Here is a 17,593-nt window from a genome sequence, read left to right as displayed (position 1 = left end):
ACACACAAAGACATCCCTCTTGACAGTATCATGTCCCTTACCCGATTGCTCTGCAAACATCAAGCAAACAGTGCATTTTATAAGGCTGTGAGTCAGAGGACAACTGCCCCCCTCAGTTCTGCTCTGAGCCACAGCACTTCCATTAGCTTGAGCCTTTTGCTTTGCTGCTCTGGTCTGAGTCATGATTCTATTAATTTATTAATTAATTATGTTATGTTATTAATTATATTACGTTTGTAATCTAAGTCGTTATATGTATTTATTTAAACGTACAATCTAACTGCTAACGAAGTTCAACTAACGCTATCTAGTACGGTATATAACCTACGGTATATCTAGTACGGTATCACAATGGCGGGAAAGTTACTAACGGTAACGGTAGTTACGAACACGTGGAAACCCTTACCGATACTTTTACAACAAGGCCGAGTAAAGAATAAATACACCAAATTAATCAAAAAATCACAAAATAATGTTATACTACTAAATTTAAATCAAAAGTTTTAGAAAAACAATAATTTCAAATCAATAAATAAGAAAAATCGACTTAGCGGCTTTGAACACGACCGTCGTTATATAATGCATTGCACTGGCATTTTATATTGAATAAAAACAGATAGACCATTTAGTGAACTTTAGGCCCAAAACTTATAGCAATGCCACTGAATGTAACTATGGAGGTTTAGTGCTGCATGTTTTCTAGCTAGCTACTACCTTCACAGCTGAAATTGTGATATGACTTCATTAAGTCGCTATCCATCTCCGTCATTGTCTTCCAGATTTTCTTCTAGCTCCTCTTGGGTACCATTCTGTTATTGTCATAGTCCATCTGTTATCATGTCTTCAAGCTATGTGTCCTGCCCAAGACCATTTTAGTTCTTTTGTTTTGATAAGAATGTCCTTTACTTGAGTTTGCTGCCTAATCCATATGTTTCTCTTCTTATCTAACAATCTGATTCCTAATGTAGTTTGTTCCATTCTTCCCTCTGCAGTTTTCAGCTTCTCTTCCATTCTTTTGGTGAGTGCCCAAGTTTCACTTCATTAAATCATGGTGGGGGAGTATACAGACTAATTGGGATATTGCTTCTCCTCAGTATGTGACTATATTTCGTGAATGCTATCATTCAAAATTTATTCTTCTCTTGACTTCCAGCCATTTATCATTATTACAGCTGATGACTTGTCCCAGACAAGTATATGACTCCACCTTTTCAATTACGGCTCCTCCAATCATTATATCCTTTCTATGGCATACTTATTCATCGTTACTTTTGTTTTAGCCATATTCATCTTTAGTCCAAAATCCTTACTAATTCTGCATAACTGATTAAGATTTTCCTCTAATTCTTTAGGAGTGTGGCTTATGACCACAATGTCATCTGCAAATCGTAAATAATTTAGGTACTCTCCATTCACATTGATTCCCTAGAATATAATAGATTAAATATAAAAATGAGTATTCATGTAACCCTGTGATAAAATCATATAAGATCAGGCAGAATACCTATGAAATTTCCATGTGATGCAGTGTACTATGGGAACCCACTGTCATCTCACAGAGTTTACACAAATAACAGCATGTGGACATCAAGACCAATCAGACCAAAAGATTGAGACACAATTGTTATGTCTCACGTAGTTAATATATAAAATTTTCACTGTAACTTCTTTTTTTGTTAATTCTAATCAGTTATTCTGACAATGACAATTTGTAATAACTTAGCCATATAAATGGGTGTGAGTTCTACTGGAAGATCCAGGGAACTCCACTGAACATGATTTTAAGAGGTATTGCAACCTTATTTAAAATTTTTGCCAAGTAAACTTCAGAGGTTTTACAGCAGTGCAGGTCAGCGACACCTTTGTAACTTACACTGCCCCCCCCCCTCACTGACACAGGATGACTTCTCTCCACCTTGTGCATAATCATTAAAAGAAAAGAGATTAAAATACAGCTCCCTGGAGCTGTAGGCCTAATCTCTTTCATTTTTAAATTTTTATTCAATAACAGATTTTCTCATTTAGACAAATGTCCTACTAATTGCTAATAGTTGGAGCAATTTTAAATGCTGTATGGAGATCACCCTGCTTTGTGGAATGCTTTGAAAAGTGCTTTGTGAATATGTTAATTTGTACAGTGATACAAATTACAAATTATTACTATTAATTGTTTTAGTGTGTATCACATAAAGAACATACTTAATACTGCAAATCGGAGGTTTAATTTTGTTTATATGTATATATATACACAGTGGATTCCAGTTATTTGGGCCACCGGTTAATCAGGGCAGCTGTTTATTTGGAGCAAATCTTAAAAAACAGAAACTAATTGAGAAAATAACCAGGGTTTACTTCACTTAATTGGGACAGCATGCCGTTTAATCGGAGCAGGAGACCGCCGCACTGGAGATTATCCTACGATTGTCTCCGCGGTACCACGTGGTTCAGTTGAAATTCTGGAGGTCACGACCATAAAACAATAAAAACAATTAGCAGTCACCTGTTTATTGGACTTTTCTGTTAGTGAAATCTATCATAAACGGACAGTAAGCTCGATCTTACTGAATTTGCAATAATACCAACAGCTGGAATTCTGTGGGTTATTATGGTGAAATGTGTTTACACTTCCATGAAATCTTCAATCATATAAAAAAATTAATTTTCAGATCTTCTCTTCATTCCTATTTTTAAAGCTTTGTAACTCGTTACTCCGTTCTCACTTGCGCGTATCGTGTTACTTGCAATGTGTGTGTACCGTGTTCTTTGTTATTGATTGCTTATCTTTTAACTGTTCTAAATTTTAACCCCACCCACAAATGTCAGTGAACAGAAATGTCAACTAGTTCGTATGTACATATTACAGTATGTATTAATTATTCCGATTATCATGTATATTCTTCCGATTTTCACATATCATTTAATTTTTTAATTGGTAAGGTAATAAAGGGTAAATTTGTGCTTAATATATCTTTACTTTTATAGCCTGTGGATAATATTCCTCCTATTTTCTCTAATTAGAATTGCTGTTTAATAGAATTAAAATTCAATTCACAAACGTGATCACAATGACCAGTGCTTACTACACATCGTATAGTGAACGGTACTTTACTATGGTGAGTTCATTGTAATGTGATTTGATTGTACAGTGAACTAATTGTAAAGGGGGGGGGGTACATTGTATTTTTAACTATTTACGTGAAACTTCGGATAATTGGGGCAGCCGCTTAATCGGGCCAAAATGCACTAGTCCCGATGTGTCCCAAATAACCAGAATGGACTGTGTATATATATATCACTCAAAATACATAACAATATTTATGGCAGTACAGTGTGTACGTAGTGTCGGAGAATTTACCAACTCTTAGCTGAAAGTCAACCTTCTGGCATCTCACAATAAGTAATTCATTCATATGCTTTAATGTGACTACCAAACTAATTCCAGAGTCTCAATATGCTTAAAGGAAAGCTAAGGAGTGTTAATAATTATGGTAAATATTTATTTTGTACCAACTGCTTATGAAGTATCGCATTTTCAGTTCCAATTTGAATAGAAGTTTTTTAAAAGCTCCTTCTTTTTCAGATACTGCAACAGCCGAATTGTAAGATTCTCTTCTGATGGAAAGTATCTGGGGCAATGGGGCCAGCCATTGCAGTATGGTAGGTTTTATTATCAGTGAATTTTTGCCGGTTGCATTGTTTATGGGGAAACAGGGTTAATCATATACTTTTATTACCACAAAACTGTATGAACATCATTATAACCATTACAAATTTTAATTATATTAGTATTAATGGTGGCAAATGATATAAGAAAGCAAGTTTATACAGCAGCAACCAAAAAAAAAAAATGCCATTTTGCATACCCATTCCCTCCAATAGTTTGTCTAATTTTTCCTTAAATTTGTTTAAGCAATCCACTTCCACAACATTAGACAGAAGTTCGTTCCAGCAGTCAACCACTTGTGGGATAAAAGCAAACTTCTACATATCTTTCTGCAACCAACCTCCGCAATTTGAATTTATGCCCCTCATGTGTGTAGTCTGAGCAAAAGGAAGACTCCCATCAGCATTGAGCTTGCTTGATCCATTCAAAGCCTTAAACACCTCAATCAGATCACATCACAGGTGCCTGATCTCCAGACACTGCAATTTGCAGAACTGAAGCCTTTCTAGGAAAGAGCACTCGTTTGTTCTCTTCAACAATAGCATTGCCCTTCGCTGTATCTGCACCACAGCTCTTCATCCTTCCTAAAATGAGGCCTCCAGACCTGTATGCAGTCCATAAGATGAGGCCTGAATGCTGCCTTTTAAAATGGAATAATCACCCCCTTATCTCTACTAGCAAAATTCTTATATATCATTAACAAAACCCCATGTGCTGTCCTGGCAGCTTTCTGCACTGCTCAGAGAATTTCATATCTGACCGCACATTACACCCAGGTCTTTTTTTTATTTTCCACTAGCTGAATTCACACACATTTGGTACATTAAGATGTACCAATGTGCAGTACTTTGCATTTGTCAATATTAAACCTTAATTGCTATTTCTCAGCCCAACCACCTAATTTTTCTACATCTCGTTGAAGTAGCATACCATCATTAATCGTCCTGCCAAACTTCATACCACCTGAAAACTTCAACATTAAGCCATTAATAAATACAGAAAATAACAATGGGCCCAGCACTTGAACACTGGGGAACTCCACTTATAACATTAGTTCACAAAGAACAGTGTCCATTGATAACAACTCTTTGTCTTCTCTCACACTCATATGGAACATGTCTCCTCCCATCCATAGCAGACTTGCCCTTAATGCCACACTGCTCCAATTTGTACAGCAGTCTGTTATGTGCAACAGTATCAAAACCTTTTCTGAAATGCAAGTATATAATATCAAAATTGTTTTTTGTGTCCCATTCCTTTGTTACTATATTATAGTATCCTATTAAATTGGCCAGACAAGATCTCCACTTAACAAATCCATGCTGTGACAGAAGTATAGCTGCACTTCTGTCTTTAGATGGCTTGCACTACTTCTTTAAACAGTGACTCCATTATTTTCCCAGGAACCAAAGTTAAGCTTACAGGTCTGTAATTACTCTTGTCACCTTTGATCCCCTTTGTGAATTTGAGATACATTCGCAAATCTCCAGTCCACTCTATTAGTGAAGTTATGGGGTTGAGAGGACACTTACCACAATTCATTCAGAATTTTCTTAAGCACAGAACCTTTCAAGTTCGTCACCAGAATGTACTGTCAGAATGTTTTATCCAGGAAGAAGGGGTACCCCAAGGGTCCATACTTAGTGCTACCCTCTTTGCAATTAGGCTAAACACCATGACACAGAATATTGCTAGAACTGTAGAGATATATATATATGTATGCTGATGATCTTGCCATATCATGCCATTCATCAAACATTAATACCATTGAGAGACAGCTACAACTCTCCATAAATAAGCTGGAGACATGGACTCAACAAAATAGTTACCGTCTATCAGAACAAAAGACAATTGCGATCCATTTCTGTAAAAAACTCAAATTACATCCAGAACCTGACCTTAAATTAAGAAATCATCCGATCCCTCTTGCCAGCAATGTCCACTTTTTGGGTTTAACAATAGATGTGAAACTAAATTTTTCCATGCATATAAGTTATCTTAGAACCATCTGTTTGAAAAAACTCAATATACTTGGAGCTATCTCTGCCATAGCATGTGGGTGCAGATAGATACACCCTTCTGCACTTGTATCATTCTCTCATCAGGTCGCGTCTAGACTATGGCGCAATCGTCTATGACTCAGCCAGGAAAAGTGTGGTTAAAAGACTAAATACCATACAACACAGTGCTCTTCGCACTGCTCTTGGGGCCTTCCGAACTTCTCCGGTCCAAAGTCTCTATATAGAGGCAAACGAACCTCCACTCCACCTCAGGAGGAAAATGTTACTACTCACCTACACAGCCAAACTTAAAAGCCTTCCAGATCATCTCAATCAACTACTCTTCAATCCTAAATGGATAATATTTTATAACAGTAAGCCCACTGGTGTTATACTACAAGAGTTGCTCCACCGCTGGAATGTACATTTTAAAAACACACTAGATCTTATAGTTCAAGTGGTCCACAAACCTACCTTACTGTGACACATATTTCCAACAATGGGGAAAAAAGTCCCTGGAAAACTGTAACATCAAACAACTGCATGAAGGGCATGCTTATAGCAATGCGCAGAGCTGCATAATATATACTGATGGCTCAAAATCAGACGGCGCTGTAGGTGCTGCAGCAGTTTTTCCTTCGTTCACAGTGTCTGTATCTTTCTTGACTGAATGCAGCAGCTGTACTGCAGAACTATATGCAATCCAGCTAGCTATTGAGAATATCAGTATTCATCTCAACACCAGTAGTTTAATATATACAGACTCCATGAGTACGGTGTCCGCAATAAGGAATATATTCTCAACTCCACATCCCATAGTAAAAGAAATATGGTCTGATCTAAATCATTTATGGAATAGGAATCATACTCTAAGCTTCTGTTGGATTCCGGAGCATGCTGGCATCGTAGGTAATGAAACAGCAGACCAGGCAGCCAAACATCCAAACTGTACCGCACCTCCATCTTACCAAGTACCTTATATAGATTTACTAACACATATCCGACATATCTGTAGAGACCAGCAGTTAAACATCTGGAAGACCCATGTGAACAATAAATTATTTGAAATTAAACGTGACCCACAACTATGGAACTCCAGCTACAGGCGAAACAGGCACGAAGAGGTAATACTGGCAAGACTACGCATAGGGCGCACACACCTCACCCACTTGTTCCTGCTCTTGGGTGACAATCCTCCTATATGCATGCATTGTTCATCACAACTTAGTCCAGCATGTTCTCTTAGACCGTTCAATCCATTCTCACATCAGAAATCATACTTTCCACTCTCTGATGCAAATGCAAGAACCTTTATCATTAACCCACATGTTGGGAAACAATGCTAATCTGGATGAACTCTTTGCTTATCTTAAACACACCAGACTATATGAATATTTCTAAAATCAAATAAACCAAATTTCCAGCATCTATCCAGATACCAGAATACACATTTTGGCCTAAGTTGCCCTTGTGCCTATAAACATCTACACCAATGACAACACACACACACGCACATACAAGCATATGGCATTTAATTTAAACCTTACTTTCCAAACTGTTCTGTCTAAATCTGATTGACTTTTATCACTAAATATAATAATTGAATATAGCAGAGTACAGGAAATTTTGCTGTAATCTTTGGAATTTAGTACTCTAATGTATATCACACTACCCAAACCTGAGACACATTAGTACCAACTTGTTTAATAACTCCTGAAACAAACAAACATCCTCTCCATTAGAGTATAAGAGTAGAAGATTCAAGTTTCTACAAACATTGATCAGCATCACACGATGATGTAAGCAGCAAATTCATGCTGTCTTTTTAAGGCTAAACTCGGTAAGGGTGTGATTCTACTCCTGTGTACCAAGCCAACCAAATAAGAAAATGAAATAAACAAATAAAATGAGAAGACAAAACAAAGCAACACTGACCTGTTGCTTTGTTTTGCACACCTGTGAGATGCACACCTGCCAAAGAAGGAGCACAACTTTTTGTAAATGAACAAAGAATGAAAAGAACTGTGGACTCACAAAAACTAGCTCTTTGAAGGGAACATTAGAACTTGCAACCTTTTGCCATCCAGAAAAGTGCCAATTGACATCCCTTTATGATCTGAACCAAAAAGTAAATAACAAAAAGAACTAGAGCTTAAGAAGTAAAAAGAAAGTCATGGCTACAGCCCTCTATAGATTAAATAAGCAAATATAACAAACCAAAATGCAAATTTAAATTTTGATACAGTCAATCAACAAGTCTAAACCAAATGCAAATTAACATTGAACTAAATCATAATGAACAGATTTAACACAATTAAATTTTTTTTATTCATTTACAAAAAAGTGATACTCATTCTTAAGTGAATGTGGGTGAGCATCTCCTTGGGTGATAGGGGTAGGGGTCATGCATTTTCACTACTGAAGGTAATTGTTGTTTTTGTCATCCTTATTTTATTTCTGTTTATTTCATTTTATTTTTATGTTGGCTTGGTACATAGGAGCGGAATTGTACCTGACCAAGTTTAGCCTTGAAAATACAGCATTTTCTGTATTTATAAAGTGGTTTAGTCTTTACTCTTTTTTCCTAAGTCTCGTAATATTATCATATCAGTCCCTATAGTAAAAGACTTTCTCCCATGTTCTGATGTAAAACATATAAGTAGGCTGCTTTTCTCAGTTTCCTACTTGACTAGATTCCAAATAATTGCAGGAGCTATAAAATAATGGTATCTCTCAAAATTGCTTGCACTAACCAGACACACTGTTACTATGGTTTTGACTGCATTTTTTTTTTTTTTTTTTTTATTATGTAAGGTGATTGTATTGTTACTAAAAACGAACATCATAGTTTAACTTGAGGTAGCTAACATCTCAATACGCTGTAACAATTAAACAAAAATCAACAGAAAATTGTAGTTTTATTTATTTTTTATCATATTCTTTTTCACACCCTTTGCAAGGATATAAAAAAAAAACTACAGGATAGTTTTGACTAGTCTTTAGTGCATTTCTCATTAGTCTTCAGCTCTCTTGCTTAGCAGTATTACTCTTGGTACAGCCTTTGTTTCCTTATTTTATGACTTGCACTTGAATGCACATGCTCTTAACCAACAGCATGTGCATTCAAATACAAGTATTTGTTAATAAAAATATAAAATCTAAATCCTTTATTAGTCATGTGCAGTTGCACTATTACTGCTTTAAATACAAATTAATCCATAAATTAACCATCAGTTTGAGTGCTAGTTCCAAGTTTTCTTTAAAATCACAAACTGCGTATTATTATTATTGCTGTTATATTATTTCTCCCTTATTGGGGGTTCCACCTCGTGATGGTTATTGCTACCAAGTACACAGAGCAGTTGTTGTTATGTCTGGTGTTACTGTTGGTAGAGGAACTCTCTGACTATCCTACAGGTGTTCAGGATTGCGACTTTCTGGAGTTCTTTGTAGGTGTTCGCTGGGAGACCTATTGCTGCTAGGCTGTTATGTAGGTTCTTTGGCATATACCTGTGGTTGGTACGATAATCAGGATGGTCGTTACTTGTTGCATATGCCACATCTCTTTGATCTCCTGTCTTAGGTTCATGTACTTCCTAATTTTTTCCCCATGGGTTTTCTGCAGGGTGCCAGTGTTTGGTACCGCTATGTCGATCAGATAGGTAACCTTTTCCTTCTTGTCCACAAGGGTTACGTCCAGTCTGTTGTGCAAGATTGTCCTATCTGTTATTATGGCACAATCCCAGTACAGCTTGTGGGTTGGGGTCTCTAGTACTGCCTGGGGTTCGTACTTCTAGTACAGTACACTTTCTTCGATCAACTGGTATTTCCTTGCTAGTATCTGATGTATTATCCTGGCTACCTGGTCATGTCTATGAGTGTGCTGCTCAGTCATAGACATGACTGAGCACACTCATAGGCATAACCAGGTAGCCAGGATAATACATGGTCATATCTATGAGTGTGCTCAGTCTGGGTGATCACCTTGCATCCCGTGGTGATGTGTTGGATCATTTCTGAGGCCAGGTGGCATTGTCGACATGTGTCATCGAACACTCCGGGCTCCTTGGCGATGTATTTTCTATAGTTCCTGGTGTTGATTACCTGGTCTTAGATGTCAAGCATGAATCCTTCAGTCTTGGGGAAGAAAGTCCCGCTCGTGAGCCATGCATTGGAAACAATTTTATCTATGTGATCTTGATGGAGATCATTGTAGTATCTGCCATGGGATGTCTTCTCTGCCCATCTTTCTAGCTTCGTTTATACCTCCTGTTGGGGGGGAGAACTCCTCGCTTAGGTTGAGTGGGGGTATACCACTTGTCTGTCTTCCTTATGGCCTTCTGGAGTATTGCTATGTGTTTCTGGAAGTAATCCTTCAGTCCTGAAGTAATCCTCAATGAAGTCTATCAGGCTCCTTCTTTCCAGGCAATTGTCAGTCTCTTCACGGCAGATTTCAGGTGGTGTTGGAGGCTCTTGGTCATCATTTTCCTTGTCTTTCTCATGATATCTTCCAGCTCGGTGTTAGTCCAATGTATGACCCCAAAAGAGTATGTTAGAACTGGGGCTTTAACTGTGTTTCTTCCATTCAGCTTTGCTTTCGGCAAGCTTCTGAATCTCTGATGGTATTTTTCGGTCAGGCAAGCCTTAATTTCCTTGTGCTGTAACTGCTGAGCCTGCATCAACCCCAAGTATTTGTAGGCATCTTCCTCTGCCATGGCTTTGATCTCTTTACCAGTCTGCAGCTGGTAGTTTCAGTTGGCTAATTTTCCCTGGTGCAATCTGTGGATCTTGCATTTGTCTAGACCAAATTCCATCCTAATATCATTGCTGAATTCTTTGGTGACCTGGAGTAGCTGCTGGAGGTGCTTCTTGGTTCCTGCATAGAGCTTGATGTCATCTATGTACTTTAGGGGGAGTGAGGGTGTACAGGTCCTTCCTTCCTTTTTTGAGGTTATATCTGTACTTGCTACTGTTGAGCATGTTGGATAGCAGGTTAAGTGCTAGACAGAACCACAATGGGCTCAGGGCATCTCCCTGAAAGATTCCTCTGATGGGGATTGGCCTGGATGTGATGTTTTCGACCTTAATGGTGGTACTCCATTTCGCCATCGTTTCTCCTAGGAAGTTTGTCACTATTGGATTGACTTTGTAGATATTCAGCGCCTCTATTAACCAGCTATGAGGCACGGGGTTGAAGGCCTTGCAGTAATCACTGTTACATGTTGCACCGCTTCTTGTAGGCTTGCTCCATAAACGCGGCATCTATGGTTACTTGCTCCTTGCATCCTTTCTGCTGTTCAGCCATTATGTTCTGACCCTCCAAGTGGTCTGATATCTTCTTGGTTATGCAGCTTGTCAGGATATTGTACATTGTTGGGAGGCAGGTGATTGGCCTATATTTTGCCAGCTTTCTTGTATCTTCATCTTTAGGCTTCAGATATGTGATTCCTTGAGTGAAAACTTCGAGATTGTCTCTGGGTGCCTTATCATTCGGGTAAACTGCTCTGCCAGGTGCTTGTGTGTGTGTGTGTGTGTGTGCGTGCGCGCGCGCGCGCGTGTGTGTGCGCGCGCGTGAGCGCGCAAGTGAACTTCTTGTACCAGTAGTTATGGACGTTATCTGTTTCTGGAGTTTGCCAGTTGTGAGAGTTAGCATTAGTAGAGGCATACGATGCAAGAAAGCAAGCTTATGCAGCATCAGCCAAAAAAAAAAAACCACTCCCATTTCACCCCTCCGTTCATTCCAAATACTTGTCCACTCAACCTTAAATTTATTTAGGCTGTCAACTTCCACAACAAAAGATGGAAGTCTGTTCCACCAACCAACGACCTGCTGGATAAAGGCACACTTCCGGATATCTATCCTACAACTGTTTTACCTCGATTTGAATTTATGCCCTCTCAGGTGATTATTCTGAGCAAGAGGAAGAATCCCATCAGCATTGAGCACGCTCAAACCATTCAAGGCTTTATACACCTCATTCAGATCACCTCACAGGTCTTCAGACACTGTAATCTGCAAAACGTAAGCCTTTCTTCGTAAGAGCAACCCTTTGTTCCATTCACTAATCTTGTTGCCCATCTCTGTACTTGTTCCAACAGCTCTACATCCTTCTTAAAATGAGGCCTCCAGACCTGTATACAGTACTCAAGGTGTGGCCTGACCATTGCCTTATACAAGGGGATAATCACCTCCTTATCCCTGCTAGAAAAATTCCTGTATATCATTGACAAGCCGCCATGAGCTACTCAGACCATCTGCACTGCACAGAAAACTTCATATCTGCCTGCACAATTACCCCCAGGTCCTTTTCATTCTCTGCCACTGTCAGTGTAGTACCACAGAGTTGATACATTACTCTGCAGTTATTGTTTCCCATACGTAGTACTTTACATTTGTCAATGTTAAACTTCATTGGCCACTTCTCAGCCCATCTGCTCAACTTTTCTAGATCCTGTTGCAGCAGCATACTGTCATTAGTGTCCTTAACAACCCTGCCAACATTCATATCGTCTGCAAACTTTAGTCCACGAAGAGCAGTGTCCGTGAAGAGCAACTTTCACAATGTTTTTTAATTTATTAATTTTTATTGCTATTAATTTATTTATTATTCTAATTTATTACTATTATTATATCAGTCTCCCAGCATGATGAGCTGCATTCGCTTCCGCCAAGGTGGTACTCGAACCCGGGTCCATCAAGCTGGTAGGCCGTTATTATTATTAGCCATATGATGCAAGGAAGCTTGAGACTTATGCCAAAAAAATTTCTCGAGTTACCCTGAGAGAGAGAGGAATTGCCAATAAAGAGGATGATGATGATGATATCCAGCTCAGGACCCTGGGCTGGATACCATCATCCTTCTCTTTCTTGGTGATTCCTCTCATATGCTGTATGCATGTTTGCTTTCCATCATGTTTCATATGGCAAAAGTTGTCATTACAGTTAAAAGTGTGTTTACTGTATAACTGTATATAAATCTTTAATCCAAAGAAGAGTATTCAGATGAACTGCTTTTTAAACTCATATGATGGCAACATTAAATTTTGCTTATTTTGTATAATCAAATAATGAAATTTTATTTTCAAAATTAAAATTTTGATAATTTTTTTGTTTTTTTTACGAAATAGATGTTTACCCTCCACCACCTGGAACATTTTATATTCCTCATAAAGTCATAATAGCAGAGGATAATGGCTTAATATGTGTTGCGGACAGAGAAAATGGCAGAATTCAGTGCTTTATTTTAGTCAGTGGTCACTATCAGTTCCAAATAGTACGAAAGGAATTTCATGGGAGATTATTTTCTGTAGCATATGCTCCTGTTAAAGGTATAGTTGATGTTGATTTAAATTCTTTTATATATAATTCCACTTTGTTTGAGCCTTCTTTCTTTTTTTTTTTATTTAATTATGATGGTTGAAACTAAACTTTGCCTGTTAACACCAAATCATCAAGTTCAAAAGTTTATTAAGCATGTAAGCAGTAAGACTGCAACTATAAAATTCTATATTCAGAAATGACTGTCGCATTTGTAGGTTACTTTTCTTTTCTTTATGTAGCCAGTCATATGCTGTCTACATTAAGATAAGAATATATGACTGAATCTTAACACTTGCTGCAATAAAGTGGAACATGCCCAATCAGCTTACCAAAGTCTGATCCTATGAGATAGGGAAATAAATATTATGCATTATGTTTATAGAAAATGACAGTGTAAAGTACAAATTATATGAGCTTTTCAGAAGAAGAGTGATATAAGTTAGACTTTCTGTGTTTTGAGAAATAAGTGGTTGTGAATGTTTATCTATTAAAAATCAGGCATTAATATAAAATTAATACAGTTAAACAAAAATCAATATGAAGGATAATTTTTTTTTACATCTACCAATATTCATTATATTCCAATTTTATTGTATCTTTTTAACATTTTGGGTTATAGTGTTTAGAAGAAACTTTTTTCTACACACTACATCAAAATATCAAGACTTGAGCCAACTGACTTAATTTTTATTTATTGAAAGAAAACATCTTGCAAAGGAACAGTAACTTAAAAAAAAAAAAAAAAAAGGGCTTAATTATGCCATCTCTTCCTCACTTTCTCTTACTAATTTTCACATTTTTTTGAAAAATGAGTGATAGGCAGAATAAATGGTAAAAGATATAGCATGTTTATCTATAGAGATGATAGAGAGGATATTGTGAAATGGTATAAAAACCGCTTGGCCTTGCCTGCTGCTGTTCATATCCAGGGACACTAAAGTTGAAGCCACTATTACTCTTGTGAAAAAATTTAAGCAATGTCTTTTCTCAGCCCAATCTCCTGAATTTTCAGCCAGTTTATTTTCATCTTTTCTTCCTTGATTTCATTTCATGACACATTTTTATAGTGAATCAAATAGGCAGAAGTTAGGGCACTCTGTTTTGTACAGTGTGAAAGTCTTTTTGTATTATAATTGTTTTTTTAATTTTATGCCATTTTCTCAGGAATGTAGATATTCTTCTGTCTAGGAGCAGATTGTTATTAAACAACAATCATAAGTGAAATAAAACTTCTTTTCAAAGATAACTCATCTCTAATACTGCTTATTTAAAATTACATATAGGAAGGGAAACTGAGTGAGAAACTGAGGAATGGAAAATCGTATGCCCATGTACCTCACTGAAACATGCACCTGTTCCGGGGGGGGGGGGGGGGGGAATTAACTTCAGAAGTAAATTTGTTAGAAGAGAACTAGTCTTTTCAAGGTCATTGTCTTATCAATCATTATATGAGGTCAAACAGGAAGAGCAAAGATTATTAACGGTGTGGGGGGGGGATAGACCACATGAACTGGCAAATTCATGCCAGATTGGTTGTTAAAGAATTTCATTTCATCTATTCACCAGATTCTGAAGGTGCCAAATAGTTAGTCACATTCCCTTTAAAGAAGAAATCAATTTTTGCTTGTTTTTGGTTTCTCATCTCGTTCAGGATGAATGCATATGGCTGAATACAAGACTCAAATCCTAAAGAGGCCTTGTAGGTTCTGTCTTGGTGATAGCCTTATGAAGATAGTAATGACTTCAATTTATGTGCTTCAGGAATAGTTTATTTCAGATTTTGCCTCTGAATTCTTCTAGCCTCTGTATACACAGGTTCTGACACAACCTCTTGCGCCTCCATAGCCAGGTGGGCAGGAGCAACAGTGTGTAGCACACACTTCTTGATTAGACCGGGGTTCGAGCCCGTGACCACCAAATATGGAGGATGTAGAAAGGTCAGGGAATGACCACCACATATCCACGGAGCAGTATGGCCTTAGTTGCTAATACTCCTAAAAACCAAATAACAAACAAACACAACCTCTTTGTCAATGTTGAGGATTTCTTCAAGTCTTTGGATGAAACTCAACAAGCTCCTCCACATTTTCTGATATCACCTCAAGGCTGAGATTTTTTCCAAGTTGTAATCCTTTGCCTTCAGTTTTCTTTTTCTGTTGTTCAAATCCTTCAAAGTTGGGCACAGTTGGAGGCCACAAATTTTTCCATGTCTGACAACAATTTATGGCTCATATTCTCCCATGATAACATTAGTTATCTATGTTTGTGTTAACCAGTGTTAACATAGACATAGATAAATAATGTTATCTATGAATACCAACTATTCCAGAATTCTTTTAATATTGACTTCCTTCTCCATCAATTACCACGAAACATTGTTGGAATGGGAGCTTATAGTACTTTGTCTAAAAGTCTTTTGTGACATGCTGATTCATTGGCTGAATCAATGAAGTTGTGTGTGATGTCAAAAATTTCACTGTTATGAATCCTGGGGTATCCCTGAGGTCTACACTATGAGCTGATATGTTATTGACAAATAGGAAAGCCATCTTTGCTAAGTTCTTATTCTGAAGTTCTACTGCTGGCATAAAATAATTCACAAACCAACCTTAAAAAATTTCATGGTTCACCCACAACTTTTGATTTGTACTCTTAAAATTCACTGATAGTTAAGACTTAATCACATTTTTCAGTGCTCTGGTGTTCTCAAAATGGTAGATAATATTCATTTTGAAATGTCGCAAGGCATTCGATCTCCACATCAACATGAGATAATTTTTTAATACTTTGTATCCTGGCAGCTTCTGTTCCAACTTCATAATGTTTGTTCTTTTGGGCATCTTTTTCCAGAAGAAACCAGTTTCATCAAAGTTGAACACTTGGGAAGCTGAATAACCTTGGACATGGCCCTCAAAATGTCCCACAAATTCATTGGCTGCAGCTATATCTGCTGATGTTGCCTCCACATGTCTGTTGGTTTTGATACCAAATCTCTTCTTAAAATGATTTAACTAACCAGAACTTGCTTTAAATTTAAGTGGAAAACTTTTGATCTACTTTTTTCAGATCAGCAAATATGGTCCACCCTTCTCACAGATCATTTCTGCTGACACGTCTCTATCTTTTTAACATCTGTCTGCAAACCACTTGAACAGTGTCTTTTCAAAGAGCAGGAAAATTTCTTCCTTGACACATATCGAAATTATTGAAATAATTTTTTAAAAAATTAAAGGCAGATTACACTCCATGCAGTTTGAAGTGCTTGTAATTTCACCAGTTTCCATATCTGTGCACCATGTGTCTAAAAGAATAATTTACTAGGTTTAACTGCTTTTATAAAGCTTTTTGCATGCTTTGCAATCACATGGTATATGTCTTCACTGATGATAATATCTTTCACAGTTGTCCATGACTTATTAAGTCTGTTTGCAATATCAGGCACACATTTATTTCTTTCAGTTTGTTATTTAAGAAATTTCATATTCAAATCCTTAAACATTTTAGATGAACTAGTTTTGGAATATTTTATGTACAATAACAAAACTCAGTAAAAAATTGAAGATATGTTTTTTTCTCTCTGACTAATTGGAAACAAAAACAAATCTAACTGACACTTAAACATGTAGAAAAGCAATTCAAGATTTGGTGGGTTTGAAAAAATAAATCCAGTATACATTTTATATAATATCTGTTTTATTGCTCAAGATCTTGTGAGTTCAGTGGTTTATCCTCCCGTTCGATACCACTTACCAAAGTAAGTGGTATCGAATTCACTTGTTTGAATTGGAAAAAAGATTTTTTCACATGCCTTGGGAAATTGCGGTCAAGCTAATTTGATCAAGATTTTTTTTTTTTTTTTTTAATGCATTCCAAAATAAAAAAACACAGTAATGCAGATGACACAGTAAGCTGTATCATGGTAAGCAGACACCCACTCTACTTGCCCAGCTCATTTATGTAATGACACCTGTCACCGAAGAAGTGGTAAAAAAAATACCACAAAACATTTGACTCCATTATTTACATATTTCTAATTCATAAATAAACATAATAATAACAACATAGTTTTGCTTTTCTTTGAAACAGATTCACTAACGTCACTTTTCCTTTTTTTGTGGATGCACCATAACTAGGTGTTTTCACTATTATGTGTTAATAATATTGCACAATATAAAGCACTTGAATCAACAATTCACCAATTCAATAAAATTAGATTGAATCACTGAAGTTGGCTTTTAATGATAAAAATTTTTCAAATGTTCAAAAATCCCGCATGTCTATATGTGTTCTGTTACTGCAACTTCTTGAGCGAGAGTGTCATGTATGATGACTATAGAATGTTTTCTTTCGCTTCTTTTTTTATTCCAGTACTGTCCACACAATATATCTTGGTATCTAACAGAAGATGAGTGAAAAATCAAACATTTGTTTTTTTCTCTCTGATTAATTGGAAAAAGAACAAATCTAACTGATACATAAATATGTAAAAAAAGTGAGTCAAGGTTTGGTGGGCTTGAAAAATTACATTGTGTACATTCTGTTTAATATCTGTTCTATGCCTCAAGATCTTGTCAATTCAGTGCTTTGCACAGTAATCTGTATTATGGT

General features: G+C 36.8%; 1 protein-coding gene across 3 annotated transcripts in view; it reads left to right on the top strand.

Annotated features, from left to right (window-relative positions):
• Positions 1 to 17,593, top strand: part of LOC150086985 (peptidyl-glycine alpha-amidating monooxygenase B-like) — a 627,331-nt gene that overhangs the window by 502,044 nt on the left and 107,694 nt on the right. For all 3 annotated transcript variants that reach the window (XM_090372880.1, XM_090372878.1, XM_090372879.1), the window contains 2 exons: positions 3,581 to 3,657; positions 12,793 to 12,993. In XM_090372880.1, coding sequence (XP_090229006.1) covers positions 3,581 to 3,657; positions 12,793 to 12,993 — 278 coding nt within the window. The remainder of the gene's footprint in view (positions 1 to 3,580; positions 3,658 to 12,792; positions 12,994 to 17,593) is intronic.

Source organism: Mastigoproctus giganteus, chromosome 4 (genome assembly GCF_048544385.1).
Source record: "Mastigoproctus giganteus isolate SK-2022 chromosome 4, ASM4854438v1, whole genome shotgun sequence".
NCBI classification, from domain to species: Eukaryota; Metazoa; Arthropoda; class Arachnida; order Uropygi; family Thelyphonidae; genus Mastigoproctus; species Mastigoproctus giganteus.
The sequence above is the reverse complement of the archived record's forward strand: the minus strand, read 5'-3'. Positions and strand labels throughout refer to the sequence as shown.